Raw genomic sequence first — 19,497 nt, forward strand, 5'->3', positions numbered from 1 at the left:
ATTTTTATATAGCCCTTCGTACATCAGCTGATATTCTCAAAGTGCTGTACAGAAACCCAGCCTAAAACCCCAAACAGCAAGCAAAGCATGTGAAAGAAGCACGGTGGCTAGGAAAAACTCCCTAGGAAAAACTCCCTAGAAAGGCCAAAAACCTAGGAAGAAACCTAGAGAGGAACCAGGCTATGAGGGGTGGCCAGTCCTCTTCTGGCTGTGCAGGGTGGATATTATAACAGAACATGGTCAAAATGTTAAAATGTTAAAATGTTCATAAATGACCAGCATGGTCAAATAATAATAATCATAGTAGTTGTCGAGGGTGCAACAAGCACGTCCGGTGAACAGGTCAGGGTTCCATAGCCGCAGGCAGAACAGTTGAAACTGGAGCAGCAGCACGGCCAGGTGGACTGGGGACAGCAAGGAGTCATCATACCAGGTAGTCCTGAGGCATGGTCCTAGGGCTCAGGTCCTCCGAGAGAAAGACAGAAAGAGAGAAAGAGAGAATTAGAGAGAGCATATTTAAATACACACAGGACACCGGATAAGACAAGAGAAATACTCCAGATGTAACAGACTGACCCTAGCCCCCCGACACATAAACTACTGCAGCATAAATACTGGAGGCTGAGACAGGAGGGATCAGAAGACACTGTGGCCCCATCCGATGATACCCCCGGACAGGGCCAAACAGGCAGGATATAACCCCACCCACTTTGCCAAAGCACAGCCCCCACACCACTAGAGGGATGTCTCCAACCACCAACTTACCGTCCTAAGACAAGGCCGAGTATAGCCCACAACGATCTCCGCCACGGCACAACCCTAGGGGGGGCGCCAACCCAGACAGGAAGACCACGTCAGTGACTCAACCCACTCAAGTGACGCACCCCTCCCATGGACGGCATGGAAGAACACCAGTAGGCCAGTGACTCATCCTCTGTAAAAGGGTTAGAGGCAGAGAATCCCAGTGGAAAGAGGGGAACCGGCAAGGCAGAGACAGCAAGGGCGGTTCGTTGCTCCAGCCTTTCCGTTCACCTTCACACTCCTGGGCCAGACTATACTTAATCATAGGACCTACTGAAGAGATAAGTCTTCAGTAAAGACTTAAAGGTTGAGACTGAGTCTGCGTCTCTCACATTGGTAGGCAGACCATTCCATAAAAATGGAGCTCTATAGGAGAAAGCCCTACCTCCAGCCGTTTGCTTAGAAATTCTAGGGACAATTAGGAGGCCTGCGTCTTGTGACCGTAGCGTACGTGTAGGTATGTACGGCAGGACCAAATCGGAAAGATAGGTAGGAGCAAGCCCATGTAATGCTTTGTAGGTTAGCAGTAAAACCTTGAAATCAGCCCTTGCCTTAACAGGAAGCCAGTGTAGGGAGGCTAACACTGGAGTAATATGATCAAATTTTTTGGTTCTAGTCAGGATTCTAGCAGCCGTATTTAGCACTAACTGAAGTTTATTTAGTGCTTTATCCGGGTAGCCGGAAAGTAGAGCATTGCAGTAGTCCAGCCTAGAAGTAACAAAAGCATGGATTAATTTTTCTGCGTCATTTTTGGACAGAAAATTTCAGATTTTTGCAATGTTACGTAGATGGAAAAAAGCTGTCCTTGAAACAGTCTTGATATGTTCTTCAAAAGAGAGATCAGGGTCCAGAGTAACGCCGAGGTCCTTCACAGTTTTATTTGAGACGACTGTACAACCATCCAGATTAATTGTCAGATTCAACAGAAGATCTCTTTGTTTCTTGGGACCTAGAACAAGCATCTCTGTTTTGTCCGAGTTTAAAAGTAGAAAGTTTGCAGCCATCCACTTCTTTATGTCTGAAACACAGGCTTCTAGCGAGGGCAATTTTGGGGCTTCACCATGTTTCATTGAAATGTACAGCTGTGTGTCGTCCGCATAGCAGTGAAATTTAACATTATGTTTTCGAATGACATCCCCAAGAGGTAAAATATATAGTGAAAACAATAGCGGTCCTAAAACGGAACCTTGAGGAACACCGAAATTTACAATTGATTTGTCAGAGGACAAACCATTCACAGAGACAAACTGATATCTTTCCGACAGATAAGATCTAAACCAGGCCAGAACTTGTCCATGTAGACCAATTTGGGTTTCCAATCTCTCCAAAAGAATGTGGTGATCGATGGTATCAAAAGCGGCACTAAGGTCTAGGAGCACGGGGACAGATGCAGAGCCTCAGTGTGACGCCATTAAAAGGTAATTTACCACCTTCACAAGTGCAGTCTCAGTGCTATGATGGGGTCTAAAACCAGACTGAAGCGTTTCGTATACATTGTTTGTCTTCAGGAAGGCAGTCAGTTGCTGTGCAACAGCTTTTTCTAAAATTTTGGAGAGGAATGGAAGATTCGATATAGGCCGATAGTTTTTTATAATTTCTGGATCAAGATTCGGCTTTTTCAAGAGAGGCTTTATTACTGCCACTTTTAGTGAGCTTGGTACACATCCGGTGGATAGAGAGCCGTTTATTATGTTCAACATAGGAGGGCCAAGCACAGGAAGCAGCTCTTTCAGTAGTTTAGTTGGAATAGGGTCCAGTATGCAGCTTGAGGGTTTGGAGGCCATGATTATTTTCATCATTGCGTCAAGAGATATAGTACTAAAACACTTTAGTATCTCCCTTGATCCTAGGTCCTGGCAGAGTTGTGCAGACTCAGGACAATGGAGCTTTGGAGGAATACCCAGATTTAAAGAGGAGTCTGTAATTTGCTTTCTAATGATCATGATCTTTTCCTCAAAGAAGTTCATAAATTTATTACTGCTGAAGTGAAAGCCATCCTCCATTTGCGAAGGCTGCTTTTTAGTTAGCTTTGCGACAGTATCAAAAAGAAATTTCGGATTGTTCTTATTTTCCTCAATTAAGTTGGAAAAATAGGATGATCGAGCAGCAGTAAGGGCTCTTCGATACTGCACGGTACTGTCTTTCCAAGCTAGTCGGAAGACTTCCAGTTTGGTGTGGCGCCATTTCCGTTCCAATTTTCTGGAAGCTTGCTTCAGAGCTCGTGTATTTTCTGTATACCAGGGAGCTAGTTTCTTATGACAGATGTTTTTAGTTTTTAGGGGTGCAACTGCATCTAGGGTATTTCGCAAGGTTAAATTGAGTTCCTCGGTTAGGTGGTTAACTGATTTTTGTCCTCTGACGTCCTTGGGTAGGCAGAGGCAGTCTGGAAGGGCATCAAGGAATCTTTGGGTTGTCTGAGAATTTATAGCACGACTTTTAATGCTCCTTGGTTGGGGTCTGAGCAGATTATTTGTTGCAATTGCAAACGTAATAAAATGGTGGTCCGATAGTCCAGGATTATGAGGAAAAACATTTAGATCCACAACATTTATTCCATGGGACAAAACTAGGTCCAGAGTATGACTGTGGCAGTGAGTAGGTCCAGAGACATGTTGGACAAAACCCACTGAGTCGATGATGGCTCCGAAAGCCTTTTGGAGTGGGTCTGTGGACTTTTCCACGTGAATGTTAAAGTCACCAAAAATTTGAATATTATCTGCTATGACTACAAGATCCGATAGGAATTCAGGGAACTCAGTGAGGAACACTGCATATGGCCCAGGAGGCCTATAAACAGTAGCTATAAAAAGTGAGTGAGTAGGCTGCATAGATTTCATGACTAGAAGCTCAAAAGACGAAAACGTCATTGTTGTTTTTTTTTTTGTAAATTGAAATTTGCTATCGTAAATGTTAGCAACACCTCCGCCTTTGCCGGATGCACGGGGGGTATGGTCACTAATGTAACCTGGGGGTGAGGCCTCATTTAACACAGTAAATTCATCAGGCTTAAGCCATGTTTCAGTCAGGCCAATCACATCAAGATTATTATCAGTGATTAGTTCATTGACTATAACTGCCTTGGAAGTGAGGGATCTAACATTAAGTAACCCAATTTTGAGATGTGAGGTATCACAATCTCTTTCAATAATGGCAGGAATGGAGGAGGTCTTTATACTAGTGAGATTGCTAAAGCGAACACCGCCATTTTTAATTTTGCCCAACCTAGATCGAGGCACAGACACGGTCTCAATGGGGAAAGCTGAGCTGACTACGCTGACTGTGCTAGTGGCAGACTCCACTAAGCTGGCAGGCTGGCTAACAGCCTGCTGCCTGGCCTGCACCCTATTTCATTGTGGAGCTAGAGGAGTTAGAGCCCTGTCTATGTTCGTAGATAAGATGAGAGCACCCCTCCAGCTAGGATGGAGTCCGTCACTCCTCAACAGGCCAGGCTTGGTCCTGTTTGTGGGTGAGTCCCAGAAAGAGGGCCAATTATCTACAAATTCTATCTTTTGGGAGGGGCAGAAAACAGTTTTCAACCAGCGATTGAGTTGTGAGACTCTGCTGTAGAGCTCATCACTCCCCCTAACTGGGAGGGGGCCAGAGACAATTAATCGATGCCGACACATCTTTCTAGCTGATTTACACGCTGAAGCTATGTTGCGCTTGGTGACCTCTGACTGTTTCATCCTAACATCGTTGGTGCCGACGTGGATAACAATATCTCTATACTCTCTACACTCGCCAGTTTTAGCTTTAGCCAGCACCGTCTTTAGATTAGCCTTAACGTCGGTAGCCCTGCCCCCTGGTAAACAGTGTATGATCGCTGGATGATTAGTTTTAAGTCTAATACTGCGGGTAATGGAGTCGCCAATGACTAGGGTTTTCAATTTGTCAGAGCTAATGGTGGGAGCCGTCGGCGTCTCAGACCCCACAACGGGAGGAGTAGAGACCAGAGAAGTCTCGGCCTCCGACTCGCTTAATGGGGAGAACCGGTTGAAAGTTTCTGTCGGCTGAATAAGCGACACCGGTTGAGCATTCCTACAGCGTTTCCCTCCAGAAGCCATGAGAAAGATGTCCGGCTGCGGGGACCGTGCGAGGGGGTTTATACTAACGTTACTATCTGTACTTACTGGTGGCACAGACGCTGTTTCATCCTTTCCTACACTGAAATTACCCTTGCCTAACGATCGCGTCTGAAGCTGGGCTTGCAGCACAGCTATCCTTGCCGTAAGGCGATCGTTCTCCTGTATATTATAAGTACAACGACTGCAATTAGAAGGCATCATGTTAATGTTACTTAGCTTCGGCTGTTTGAAGTCCTGACGAACCATGTCCAGATAAAACCTCCGGGGTGAAAAAGTTGAATGAAAAAAGTTGAGTGAGGGAAAAAGTAAAAATATACGGTAATGAAAAAGTAAAAAACCGTCAGGTATCAAAGTAAGATCGGCAACAAAAACGCACAGCAGCGTAAACAAGTCTGCAAGTCTGAATTGTGGTTTCACGGTCGGTGAAAAAAGAGTTGGGTAATGTGGAATCGGTGAGGGTAACCAGAAGTGGTCTAGTGATAATTGTTTGTGTTTCTGTTGGTCAGAGGGAGCTCGAAGTAAAACGAATGGAGGCAAGAAAAGTGAATTGTTTCGTTCTCAAGAAAAGGGCACCAATGAAAGGAGTGATAACTGGGGTAGCAGTAAATAGAAAAGTTGACCAGCTGAGGGGAAAGATTCCCTGTGTATGTGATGCTCGTCGTTTGATGCGACGCAAACAGGGTGGCGAGAGTGGGGAAACAGAAGAGTCATTTTCTGTTCTTTTGAGATTTGAAGTTGAGTCTTTGCTTGACAAAGTGAAGTTCGAATATTTAAGTTAACTTGTACGAGCGTATATGCCGAATACATTACGATGTTACAGGTGTCAAGCTTACGGGCATGTGGCAGCAGTGTGTAGGAGGGAGGGTCCAAGGTGTGAGAAATGTGCAGAAAGGAATGAGACAAAGGAATGTGTACTATTGGGGCAAGTAGTGAAATGTGTTAATTGTGGGGTGCCCATGGAGCTGGGATCAGAAATGTCCCGTGCAAGAGTGGCAGGTGAGGTTTCCAGGGTCAGAGTAGTGCAGAAGTTGTCATGTGCTGAGTTAGTGAAGAAAGTAGAGGAAGTTGGGTTAAAGGGGAGGAGTGGTGAGAGTAGTAGAGATATACCAGTACAGCGGGCTAGGCCAAAAAGTGATATACGTTTCAGTAAGATTGGATTTTTTGCATTTATAGAAATGGTTATCAGCTGTACTGCAGGGATGGAACGGAAGTCGCAGAAAATTGAGGTTGTGGTGGCAGCGGCAAAGAGGTATTTGGGTGTGCAAGACTTGACATCAGAAGAGTTACAGTGTGTGTTAAGTGGTGATGTCCCATCCTTTAGGGATGATGGCATGAGGTAGGAATAAATACATTTTATTAGGGTGGTGTTAATTTTATTTGATATGATTTAGAAATTAGTGAGTGTAGTGTTAGATGCTAGGGTATTTATTTAGTACATTTTAATTTTTCAAACAAAGTCTAGTTGGTGGCGGTAATGCAACAAATTGGATGCCAACCGCCGTTAAACCTCATGGAAGAAGAATAAGAAGACTTCCAATTTAAAACCAGTCTATTTTGTCCTTACTAGGGAACCGTAGGTATTTGTCTCATTCTCCACTACGACATGTGGTTTGTGCTATCTGACGTGAGATAAGCACCGGTGGAAAGCTAGCAGTCTGAACTATGGAGCAGATAAATGATATCCAGGTCGTTCCGTGCACCAACTCCAATTATCTGAAACCATTCAGGGTGCACTATAGCCAGGTGAGTTAAAAATAGCTCACTCGCGTTGTATCTAGTTTGAATTCCGGACACATTAATTTCTATTGCTAGTAGCCCAACCCCCATTCATTTCCCCATTGCTTTATTGTGCAGCATCAACGGCATAACCTTCATAAAAATACAGTACACCATATTTCAGTGATACTTATCGACTTAGCTATCTTAACGTTGCTTCACCACTGCCACCAAATATTTTCTCTTAGCATAAAATGTAGATATTCAAGCAAGTAGGTAACATATTAGTTACTGTCTCATGAGCACATGCTTTACATTAACGTTAGCTAACTAGCAACCTAGCTAAGTAACTGGCTAGCTTGTTGGAAATGTACAACCTGATGCCTAGCTACAATATCTAAATTTCCCCTGTGGTTGTTGTTGCAAGTTGAGCGTTAGAGATGGCCTTGCTAGTTTGGTAGTGATTTTATGAGGTCGGATGTCGAGCATTTGGTGCTGTGCTGAGCTTGCAAACCCATTTTACTTTCAGTGATATATTTTAATATATCTAGGGAACCCACACAAGTCCACTTATGTATAGAACCCACCAGTATTTTATGGCCCACAAATCATCTTGTTCATCTACCTGAGTATTTAATCTAAAGGGCAGCCTAAATTCCCTCGGGAGATAAAATTAATGTTAGGATAGCTTTCTAGTTAGCTATATTGATTCCACTAGTAACTGTCCTCTTAGGGTACGTACAGTAGCTATTTGTTTGGAAGATGGATACACTTGAACTAATTGCCACTAGCAATGTGATGTTCAAAATGACTGTACTTTTATGGTTGATTGTATGTTTGTTGATTAAGAAATAGTTCTGGTCACAGGCAATTAGGCTATGCATATTTGGCTACTTATAATAACACAATTGGAACAAGATTTTGTGGTCGTTGCCATTCTTGAATTATGCTGTTACCACTTTCTGGATCAAAAGCTATGCTCAGGTCAATCAATGACATACATGTAGGCTTCTCGAGGCTGGCCTATTGCCTCCTTTGACACTTTCCTTCAAGAAATGTGTTATTGTTCTGCTGTGATTTCTTTGACAGTGAGACCCTTTGGGGTGGGCAACGTTTCATCACATTCACTCAACCTTTCCTGAGATAATGACATTTCTCCATCTGTGGATTTCATGAAGGGCATTAGGCACTGTTTTGGCAGGAGGGCACCTGTAGATATTTCCGTCCCAAATGTTCTCCCCATCTGGGCTTGTGGTCCTGGCCTAACGCTTCCTGTCATTGAGTGTGGAAGTGTTCTGCTTCTCTGGCCCATTGTTGCTCTTTAGGTGTTTGAGTCATAGGCTGAATGACCACTGTTGAGCCCTATTGGTATAGCATTTCTTCCCCATCCGTTGTGTTATAGCAGAGACTTGATACTTTAAGTAGGGTGTTAAAGGACAAAATTTAACTTTGGTTCTGGTGTTATACTTTGTATTGTTATAGAGAAGCATCTCATGAACACAACCCTTTTTTTATTTCATGAAGATAGGACTTGCCATTGCTGAGATCTTATTTTCAAGTTATCTGAAAAGATCCACAAGGTTGCGGACAAGGTCAATGTTAATCCTAGTCAATAATTTCACCATCACCTGTCTGGATTTTTTAATTCAACATGTTTTGTCCAATATTTCAAGATAGGGTGGTCATATTGTAATTACATTTCAAATGAAAGTACAATTTATTAAATAAAAATGCAATATTATGCAAATTAGGCAGTACAGAATACATATTTACAGTAATTTAAGCCCAATAAAAAAGTAGGGTGGTAATATTAACAAATGTTAATGCTTTATGCAAAACTGAGTTTGTAACAATTCATAACATTTTTATAAAACTTGTTATAGAATTTTGCAAATTATATACTTAATACGCTAATTATATACTTAATATGCTGATTAGGAATAAAAAGAAAAATACAGCATGTTAAGCCCATTCATTTAAAGTAAGGTGGTCATATCATTAACGTGTGTGTGTGTGTGTGTGTGTGTGTGTGTGTGTGTGCACCAGGGTAGTAGCAGTGTACATATAATTGCCAGGGCTCTAGAAGCACCTTTTTTACAAGGAGCCCGTGGGTTTCCGTAAGCCGGTAATAGCCGGCTTTTGGCTGTAAAAATAAATAGAAAAGCTGATAAATTAAATTGGCACCAGCCAAGTGTCCAGGATGAGAGGGAAAATCCCATTGTGAAATAATGCTTTTTAGCCTATTCATTGATGGAAATACCAGTTGATGTAAATACATTTGACTGGTTATGCTTATCGTTCTATTGGTTTATTTGCATTATTTAGTGGAATTAAATTGGCGAGTGTGTATATTTATTAGAGGTCAACCGATTTAATTAGGACCGATTTCAAGTTTTCATAACAATCGGAAATAGTTTTTTGTGTACGCCGATTTTTTTTTTTCTTTTTTTCTTTTTCTTTTTATATAAAAAACTATTTCCGATTGTTATGAAAACTTGAAATCGGTCCTAATTAAATCGGTATATATATATATATTTTTTTGACCTTTATTTAACTAGACAAGTCAGTTAAGAACACATTCTTATTTTCAATGACGGCCTAGGAACGGTGGGTTAACTGCCTTGTTCAGGGGCAGAACAACAGATTTTTACCTTGTCAGCTCAGGGATTCAATCTTGCAACCTTACGGTTAACTAGTCCAACGCTCTAACCACCTGCTTTACATTGCACTCCACGAGGAGCCTGCCTGTTACGCGAATGCAGTAAGAAGCCAAGGTAAGTTGCTAGGTACACGTTGCTCCAACCATAAACATCAATGCCTTTCTTAAAATCAATACACAAGTATATATTTTTAAACCTGCATATTTAGTTAATATTGCCTGCTAACATGAATTTCTTTTAACTAGGGAAAATGTGTCACTTCTCTTGCAAACAGAGTCAGGGTATATGCAGCAGTTTGGGCCGCCTGGCTCGTTGCGAACTGTGAAGACTATTTCTTCCTAACAAAGACAGCCGACTTCGCCAAACGGGGGATTATTTAACAAAAGCGCATTTGCGAAGAAAGCACAATTGTTGCACGACTGTACCTAACCATAAACATCAATGCCTTTCTTAAAATCAATACACAGAAGTATATATTTTTAAACCTGCATATTTAGCTAAAAGTAATCCAGGTTAGCAGGCAATATTAACCAGGTGAAATTCTGTCATTTTGCGTTCATTGCACACAGTCAGGGTATATGCAACAGTTTGGGCCGCCTGGCTCGTTGCGAACTAATTTGCCAGAATTGTACGTAATTATGACATAACATTGAAGGTTGTGCAATGTAACAGGAATAACATTTGGGTTTCGAGATGATAGTTTCCGGATTCGACCATATTAATGACCTAAGGCACGTATTTCTGTGTTATTATGTTATAATTAAGTCTATGATTTGATAGAGCAGTCTGACTGAGCGATGGTAGGCAGTAGCAGGCTCGTAAGCATTCATTCAAACAGCCCTTCGCAATGCATTGCGCTGTTTATGACTTCAAGCCTGTCAACTCCCAAGATTAGGCTGGTGTTACCGATGTGAAATGGCTAGCTAGTTAGCGGGGTGCGCACTAATAGTGTTTCAAACGTCACTCGCTCTGAGACTTGGAGTAGTTGTTTCCCCTTGCTCTACATGGGTAACGCTGCTTCGAGGGTGGCTTTTGTCAATGTGTTCCTTGTTCGAGCCCAGGTAGGAGCGAGGAGAGGGACGGAAGCTATACTGTTTGTTACACTGGCAATACTAAAGTGCCTATAAGAACATCCAATAGTCAAAGGTATATGAAATACAAATCGTATAGAGAGAAATAGTCCTATAATTCCTATAATAACTACAACCTAAAACCTCTTACCTGGGAATATTGAAGACTCATGTTAAAAGGAACCACCAGCTTTCATATGTTCTCATGTTCTGAGCAAGGAACTTAAACGTTAGCTTTTTTACATGGCACATATTGCACTTTTACTTTCTTCTCCAACACTTTGTTTTTGCATTATTTAAATCAAATTGAACATGTTTCATTATTTATTTGAGGCTAAATTGATTTTATTGATGTATTAAGTTAAAATAAGTGTTCATTCAGTATTGTTGTAATTGTCATTATTACAAATAAATAAAAATAAAAAAATTGGCAGATTAATTGGTATCGGCTTTTGTGACGCTCCAATAATCGGTATCGGCGTTGAAAAATCATAATCGGCCGACCTCTAATATTTATGCATTTTATTTATCAGATGTGCATAGCATACAGAGAGCCTTTGAGCAGAAAATCATTGTTCAACAATTCTAAATGCAATTGTGTATTAAAATAGTTTTGTCCATTATTAAAAATAGCTAGTTTTAGTTTTCAAATGGTAATTGAAGCGCGCTTCCCGTTCGCCATTCAAATGCATAGGTTACGTGAGGCAGGTTTCAGCGCGTCAAACACCACTTTTTTTCAATGAGCTGGAGGCAGTATGCATTTAGAAAACCATAGCGACTTAATTGTTTGAAACCTGAACGTTTTACTCCATATTATGAGTCATTGCTTCTAAGTAGCCTAGGTGAAATCCAACCATATCCATGGAGGACATTGTTTTATAAAGACTTCCATATGCCTTTGAAACCAGTAGCCTGTTTCTCTCATGTTCTGTGGCTTTTCAACTTCTTTCATTATCCATTAGCAAAATTCACATTCACATGTAGCTTACTGCCTTGTGCTCATTGCTGCGCTAATAATGTTAAGAAATAGTTTATCAACATTTTAAGCTAATTGTTCTGGTCTGTTGCATCAGAATCCTTGCTTTTTAAATTTTATTTAAAAATGTTATGTAGCCTAGGCCTACTGGTTGTATGAATTTGGGATCTACTGTCCCACAACTGTCGCAGTCTGTTTGGGCTATTTCTTTATTGACAAGCGGACCAATAGAATAGTTAAACTTTTATACTATAGGGGATAGTAGATTGACATAGGCGGCGTGTCCATAATCTAGGGAAGCTTTCCCTAAATAAATTGAATTAAATTGCCCAAATTGTGGGCTCTACAATAACAGTAATGCCAATGGAAAAGGGCCCTTTTCCTTTGTCTACCTCAGACTAAGTCTTCATGTTTTGGGGATAGTGCCACACACTGGCTGAGAACAACAGTGGCAACTTTATTTTTCAGTCATTTTACTTCCTTGCCAATGGTCAACATTTGCCAGTATGCTTAGAGGTGTATCTGATTTGTTAGAAAGGCCATTGGCTGGTTGTGATATTGCTTTCCAATATCCCTCACCTTTTTTAGTTGAAGGACATGTTTCAGTACATTTGTTTCAATGATCACATCAGTTTTCCCTGGCACAGCTAATACTGGCACCAGCATCTTGCAGTTCATTAATTCGATATGGAGCTCATATTCACATTTGGGATTGACCTGTTGCCCTCCCAATGACTACTACAGGAGTGGACATTTTCGAGCTTTCAGTTAAGACACGTTTTCGAAGCAATGTATGCTCAGCAGATTCAGTTAATGTACAGGCCATTGAACCACTAGCAATGAGTCCTCTTAGTTCTACTGAACCTTGCACAGTCACTGGTACATAGAATAGACTTTCATTGCCAGTTATTCTCTGAGTAGGTTGATATATCATGTTTTTGTTGCCTTGATTTTTCTCTTTGTATGAAGACAGTTCTATTTCAGGATCAGTTTCATTTATAGGGGCTGAGTTTTTAGCTGCACCTTTCCTCTCAAGATGCAGACCTATTAGTTTAAAGCTGGACCTTGATTTTGTGTCTGCTGCCCGACTGGTGCCTCTCTTCTAACCTACCGCTTTTGTGGGCAGTCTATGGTTTGATGGCCAGGATTGTGACATTTGAAGCACAAGCGGTCATTAAGACAGTGAGACCGAGTGGAGTGAGCCACATCTTTTACAAAGAGCACATGGGAAGGAGGGAGACAGCTGTGCAGTTCTGCTGGGCCCTCTTGTGGCGGGGCGAGCAGCGTTTTGGTTTATAATAAACCGTTCTAGCAGTGTTACAGGTTTTTGTCATTGCCACTCTGAACTCCTTGAACCGCTGAGGTAAGGACGGGGTGCTCTGAGCTCTCTTCTGTTTTTTGGATGTCTTCCTGGGGTGTCAATATGTTTTGTTTCCTCCTTGTAGCACATCTGTCATTTTGGTGGCTGTCTATCAATTCCTGAACTTCACCCACTGTCCATTTCTCCCTAGGCTTGCATCCGAATGTTGTGTACTGTCTTTGTAGACATTCATTAGCTAGATCTGCTACTCGGTTAAGGCACACCCAGTAGTCTAAGCTACTCTCCCCGTGATAAGGTTTGGTTTCATAAAAATCTTGAAGCGGCGTAGTAGAGGAGATGGCCTCACCAAAATGCTCTTTCAAAATACTGAAAATAACCTCAGGGTCTCTGCTGATGTTTACAAGGGGGTTGCTGTGATTCCTATCTTGACTAAATCCTTTGCCCTCCCCATTAATATTTCCATGATTTCATTACCTTGCTCTGGCATTTTGTAACCTTTCTTTACCAAGTAAGTCTTCATCATTTCCTGCCACTCATACACAGTACATTTATCTGTTCCATCACCTCTGAAAGTGGGTGGCTCACGAATATCAGATTTCATGACAGTTTACCTTGTACCAGTCTGGCATGCACACTGGGACAGTGTTGGCGGCTACCTTGGATGGAGTGGTAGTACTTGCTGACAGACTTTGAAACAATACTGTTACCTATCTCTTGACCCATCTGTTTGACTAAATCAAGCATAAACCTCTGCTGCGTATGGTATTCATCATCATTGGAGTGAGTATCATCTCCATCACTCTGACCTGTTGGTTGATCAATAACATCCTCTTGTTCATTTACTGACGTTACACCAGCACTCCCGGTAAAGCTATGCCCTACCATTCTAGCTATCTGAGCCCCCCTACCAATACTGGGGGTTACAGTATCACAGTTAACTCCCCTAGGTTGTCCTCACTCACCAGTGTTGGAATCGGCTAAACTTTGAACATTGAGATATTAAATAAATGATAGATCAGAAGCATAGAATATAAGCAGTGAAAGAGACTGGGTTTTATGTCAGAAGTTAATGTTTCTCTGTAGAAAGACAGATGGCTTTGGAATGTGTTGAGTGGACAGGAGGAGATCAAAGGTTTGCTATAGGGGAAGCAGATGGATATCTGTGGATTAGGCGAAGGAGGAGTTGAGGTCAGGAGGTACCCTCTTACTCTGGAACCATAAAATGAGAGCAGTGTCTAAAGTGGGATATATATGTATGTGTGTGTGTGTGTGTGTGTGTGTGTGTGTGTGTATATATATATATATATGTGTGTGTGTATATGTGTATGTATGTATATTAATACATACATACATATGTGTGTGTGTGTGTGTGATGGTGAGATGTTAATTTTTTCTTCTGAATACAGCTGTGTTAACCCTTTGGGAAGAATTAAACTTGGTTAAGCTTCTCTAGTGTCCGTGAGTTATTTACTCTGAAAAATAAGAACCTAACACCAGTAAAAGTGGTGGATTACCATTGGGCTTGACCAGAGTACCTGGATTTTTTGGTGTGGACATGTTATTCATGACGAATATTCAAATTGACTGTCTCTTGAAGTTGACGGCAGGTGTAGTTCTCTTCTCTGGAGCACTGCTGTATTCCCGGTGATTGGCGATGGCTGATCTTGTAGATCCGGTTCACGGCACCAATTTTGTAACCAACTTCACACAGCCCCCCCAGAAGAAAGGCACACACACCCACACTTCAGGTTGACTCGGGTTTTAATCTGCAGTAAAATATATCAAACAGTGATAACAGGCATTGACAGGATGGTCACAGCCACACGTTCACTGGTTAGGTAGGACACGAGATATCTTTCAGATTGGAGCAACAGTAGTGATACATACCCTCAATGTGAAGTGATATTAATTCATAAATGCAGAGCACAAGTACAACCCTTTTTATATAAACCTTTTTAACCTCTTACATCTAGACGTTCCGCTAGCGGAACACCTGCTCCAATATCCAATGATAGGCGTGGCGCGAATGACAAATTCCTCAAAAATACAAAAACTTCAATTTTTCAAACATATGACTATTTCACAGCATTTTAAAGACAAGACTCTCCTTTATCTAACCACACTGTCCGATTTCAAAAAGGCTTTACAGCGAAAGGAAAACATTAGATTATGTCAGCAGAGTACCAAGCCAGAAATAATCAGACACCCATTTTTCAAGCTAGCATATAATGTCACAAAAAACAAAACCACAGCTAAATGCTGCACTAACCTTTGATGATCTTCATCAGATGACAACCATAGGACATTATGTTATACAATGCATGCATGTTTTGTTCAATCAAGTTCATATTTATATCAAAAAACAGCTTTTTACATTAGCATGTGACGTTCAGAACTAGCATACCCCCCCGCAAACATCCGGTGAATTTACTAAATTACTCACGATAAACGTTCACAAAAAACATAACAATTATTTTAAGAATTATAGATACAGAACTCCTCTATGCACTCGATATGTCCGATTTTAAAATAGCTTTTCGGTGAAAGCACATTTTGCAATATTCTCAGTAGATAGCCCAGCCATCACGGCTAGCCATTTAGACACCGACCAAGTTTAGCCCTGATCAAACTCCGATTTACTATTACAAAAGTTTCATTACCTTTGTTGTCTTCGTCAGAATGCACTCCCAGGACTGCTACTTCAATAACAAATGTTGGTTTGGTCCAAAATAATCCATCGTTATATCCGAATAGCGGCGTTTTGTTCGTGCGTTCCAGACAGTATCCGAAATGGTAAAGAAGGGTCGTGCGCATGGCGCAATTCGTGACAAAAAAATTCTAAATATTCCATTACCGTACTTCGAAGCATGTCAACCGCTGTTTAAAATAAATTTTTATGCCATTTTTCTCGTAGAAAAGCGATAATATTCCGACCGGGAATCTCCTTTTCGGCAAACAGAGGAAAAAATCACAGACGGGGGCGGTCAGGTCACGCGCCTAAGCCCACAGTCCCTTGATCGGCCACTTGAGAAAGGCGATAATGTGTTTCAGCCTGGGGCTGGGATGACGACATTCAGGTTTTTCCCGGGCTCTGAGCGCCTATGGACGACGTAGGAAGTGTCACGTTAGAGCAGAGATCCTTAGTAAAAGATAGAGATGGCAAAGAAGTTCCAGAAATGGTCAGACAGGCCACTTCCTGTAAAGGAATCTCTCAGGTTTTGACCTGCCATTTGAGTTCTGTTATACTCACAGACACCATTCAAACAGTTTTAGAAACTTTAGGGTGTTTTCTATCCATATATAATAAGTATATGCATATTCTAGTTACTGGGTAGGATTAGTAACCAGATTAAATCGGGTACGTTTTTTTGTCCAGCCGTGAAAATAGTGCCCCCTAGCCATAAGAGGTTAAGGTAATAAGAAAATAAACATTCAATTAATATTTCAATAAATCACCTGTTAGCAATAGCTAGCGTGACATTGTAGTGCAGTGACCAACAGTGCAAGTTAGCTCGTCATTAACATGGCTAGCTAAGCCAGTAAAAACTTGGTTAACATGCCGAATTAGGTGTTAAATACATTAATGGCAAAATAAATATATACAGTTGAAGTCGGAAGTTTACATACATGTTAGTCAAATACATTTAAACTCAGTTTTTCACAATTTCTGACATTTAATCCTAGTAAAAAATCCCTGTCTTAGGTCAGTTAGGATCACCACTTTATTTCAACCTCTTGATTGTCTTGTCCGTAAGCGGGATCAACATCCAGCGAAAAACTCCTAGCGACATTAGCATAACGAAATTTAATATATATTTTTTTTCAAATATAGGACTGTCTCATATCGTTTTATAGATACACCTCTCCTGAATCGACCCACGTCGTCCGATTTCAAAAAGGTTTTACAGGAAAAGCAAAACATTAGATTATGTTAGAGGAGTACATGGTAAAAGTAGCAACATAGCCATTTTCCGACCAACCACATGCATCACAAATAACCAAAAAACAGCTAAATGCAGCACTAACCTTTTACAAACTTCATCAGATGACACACCTAGGACATCATGTTACACAATGCATGCATTCTTTTGTTCAGTAAAGTTCATATTTATATATGAAAACAGCATTTTACATCGGCGTCTGACGTTGACTAACTATTTTCCCTCAATTGCATCCCGGGAAACAGTGCTACAATTTACTGAATTACTATTCAAAAACATTTTTAAAATGTAATATTGTCATTCTAAGATTTATAGATGAATATCTCTTGAAAGCACCTGTCATACCAGATTTAAAAATAACTTTACTGGGTAATCACACTTTGCGATAAAAGGGGATGCGATACTCAGAAAATTAGCTAGTAATTCCAGCTCGGCGCCATCTTGGAACAATCGCATATCACATCTAATCTTGTATACTATTGTCAATAATCCCTTACCTTTAGTTGTCTTCATCAGAAAGCACTTCCAGGGATCCCAGGTCCACAACAAATGTATTTTCGGTCGAAAAAGTCCATCCTTTATGTTCCATTAGTTTGCTGTTGTTAGCGCGTCTGAAGGCTGTATCCAAATGCTCTGTCGGGCGCGGGACAGCGGTTTCGAAAAATAACATTTTTCCCCCATTTAGGTTCGTTCAAACATGTCAAACGTTGTATAACATAAATCTTCAGGGCCTGTTTCAACAAGAGAGCCAATAAGATTCGAGGGGGACGATTGTATTGTGTTTCAAAACGTTTCGAAAGGAGGGGGTAGATGGGGCCGCCGGCGTCATAATGGTGATGGCCCTCCCCCTGTGACCAATTTCCACAGCGTCTCATTCAGTTTCGACAGTAGAAGGCTCAAACCACTGTGTAAAGACTGGGGACATCTAGTGGAAGCAATAGAAAGTGCTCAATGAACGATAGCTCACGGTGTGATTAATAGGGAAAGATGTGAAGTTGAGTCCACAATTCAGAATTCCACTTCCTGTTTCAATCGGTCTCGGGGTTTTGACTGCCATATGAGTTCTGTTATACTCACAGACACCATTCAAACAGTTTTAGAAACTTTAGGGTGTTTTCTATCCACAGGTATTAATTATATGCATGTACTAGCTTCTGAGTTTGATTAGTAGGCCGTTAAATGGGCACACATTTTTTTTTAAAATGCGCTGTGGCGCCCCCTATCCTAGGGTGAGCCCAAAAGGTTAAGAATGTGAATTGTCTAATTTCTTTCATCAAATTCCCAGTGGGTCAGAAGTGAACATACACTCAATTAGTAGCATTGTTTAACTTGGGTAAAATGTTTCAGGTAGCCTTCCACAAGCTTCCCACAATAAGGGTGAATTTTGGCCCATTCCTCCTGACCGGCTGGTGTAACTGAGTCGGGCTCGCACACGCTTTTTCAGTTCTGCCCACAAATGTTCTATAGTATTGAGGTCAGGGCTTTGTGATGGCCACTCCAATACCTTAATTGTGTTGTCCTTAAGTCATTTTTGCCACAACTTTGGAAGTATGCTTGGGGTCATTGTCCATTTGGAAGACCCATTTGCGACCAAGCTTTAACTTCCTGACTGATGTCTTGAGATGTTGCTTCAATATCTCCACATAATTGTCATTCCTCATGATGCCATTTATTTTGTGAAGTGCACCAGTCCCTCCTGCAGCAAAGCACCCCCACAACATGATGTTGCCACCCCCGTGCTTAACGGTTGGGATGGTGTTCTTCGGCTTGCAAGCATCCCGCTTTTTCCTCCCAACATAATGATGGTCATTATGGCCAATGAGTTCTATTTTTGTTTCGTCAGACCAGAGGACATTTCTCCAAAAAGTACCATCTTTGTCTCCATTTGCAGTTGCAAACCGTAGTCTGGCTTTTTTATGGCGGTTTTGGAGCAGTGGCTTCTTCCTTGCTGAGCGGCTTTTCAGGTTATGTCGATATAGGACTGGTTTTACTGTGGATATAGATACTTATGTACTTGTTTCCTCCAGCATCTTCACAAGGTCCTTTGCTGCTGTTCTAGGATTGATTTGCACTTTTTACACCAAAGTGCGTTCATCTCTAGGAGACAGAACGTGTCTCCTTCCTGAGCGGTATGACGGCTGCGTGGTCCCATGGTGTTTATACTTGCGTAGAATTGTTTGTACAGATGAACGTGGTACCTTCAGGCGTTTGGAAATTGCTCCCAAGGATGAACCAGACTTGTGGAGGTCCACAATTCTTTTTCTGATGTCTTGGCTGATTTCTTTTGATTTTCCCATGATGTCAAGCAAGGATGCACTGAGTTTGAAGTTAGGCCTTGAAATACATCCAGAGGTACTCCAATTGACTCAAATGACGTCAATTAGCCTCAATTAGAAGCTTCTAAAGCCATGACATCATTTTCTGGAATTTTCCAAGCTGTGTAAAGGCACAGTCAACTTAGTGTATGTAAACTTCTGACCCACTGGAATTGTGATAGTGAATTCTAAGTCAAATCTGTCTGTAAACAATTGGGAAAATTACTTGTCATGCACAAAGTAGATGTCCTAACCGACTTGCCAAAACTATAGTTTGTTAACAAGAAAATTGTGGAGTGGTTGAAAAACGAGTTTTAATGACTCCAGCCTAAGTGTATGTAAACTTCCGACTTCAACTGTACATAGTCACATTCGTTATTGAATTTAGGATATATGAACCTGTTTTCCAACGACACTTGTAATACAGTTTTTATATACAGAGGAAGGAGACACGAACCTGCTCTCAGAATATCTCTCTGAGGAGCAGGAAGACCAACTTCCCAAATAGGGTCCGAAGACTTCTATTACCAGCCTTACTACAATGGCAGCAAATATTCTTATGAATTCAGCAACACATAATTGAAGGAAACTTTATATCACCCCTTTTCCTGA

At 41.2% G+C, this 19,497-nt stretch overlaps 1 protein-coding gene across 1 annotated transcript in view; it reads left to right on the forward strand.

Annotated features, from left to right (window-relative positions):
• Positions 1–6,461: 6,461 nt before the first annotated feature.
• The window catches only part of LOC106607654 (uridine diphosphate glucose pyrophosphatase NUDT14), a 53,674-nt gene continuing 40,638 nt past the window's right edge, over positions 6,462–19,497 (forward strand). Inside the window, exon 1 of the mRNA XM_014204829.3 lies at positions 6,462–6,629. Coding sequence (XP_014060304.2) covers positions 6,549–6,629 — 81 coding nt within the window. The 5' untranslated portion in view covers positions 6,462–6,548. The remainder of the gene's footprint in view (positions 6,630–19,497) is intronic.

Source organism: Salmo salar, chromosome 06, assembly GCF_965601325.2.
Source record: "Salmo salar chromosome 06, fSalSal1, whole genome shotgun sequence".
Classification (NCBI taxonomy): Eukaryota; Metazoa; Chordata; class Actinopteri; order Salmoniformes; family Salmonidae; genus Salmo; species Salmo salar.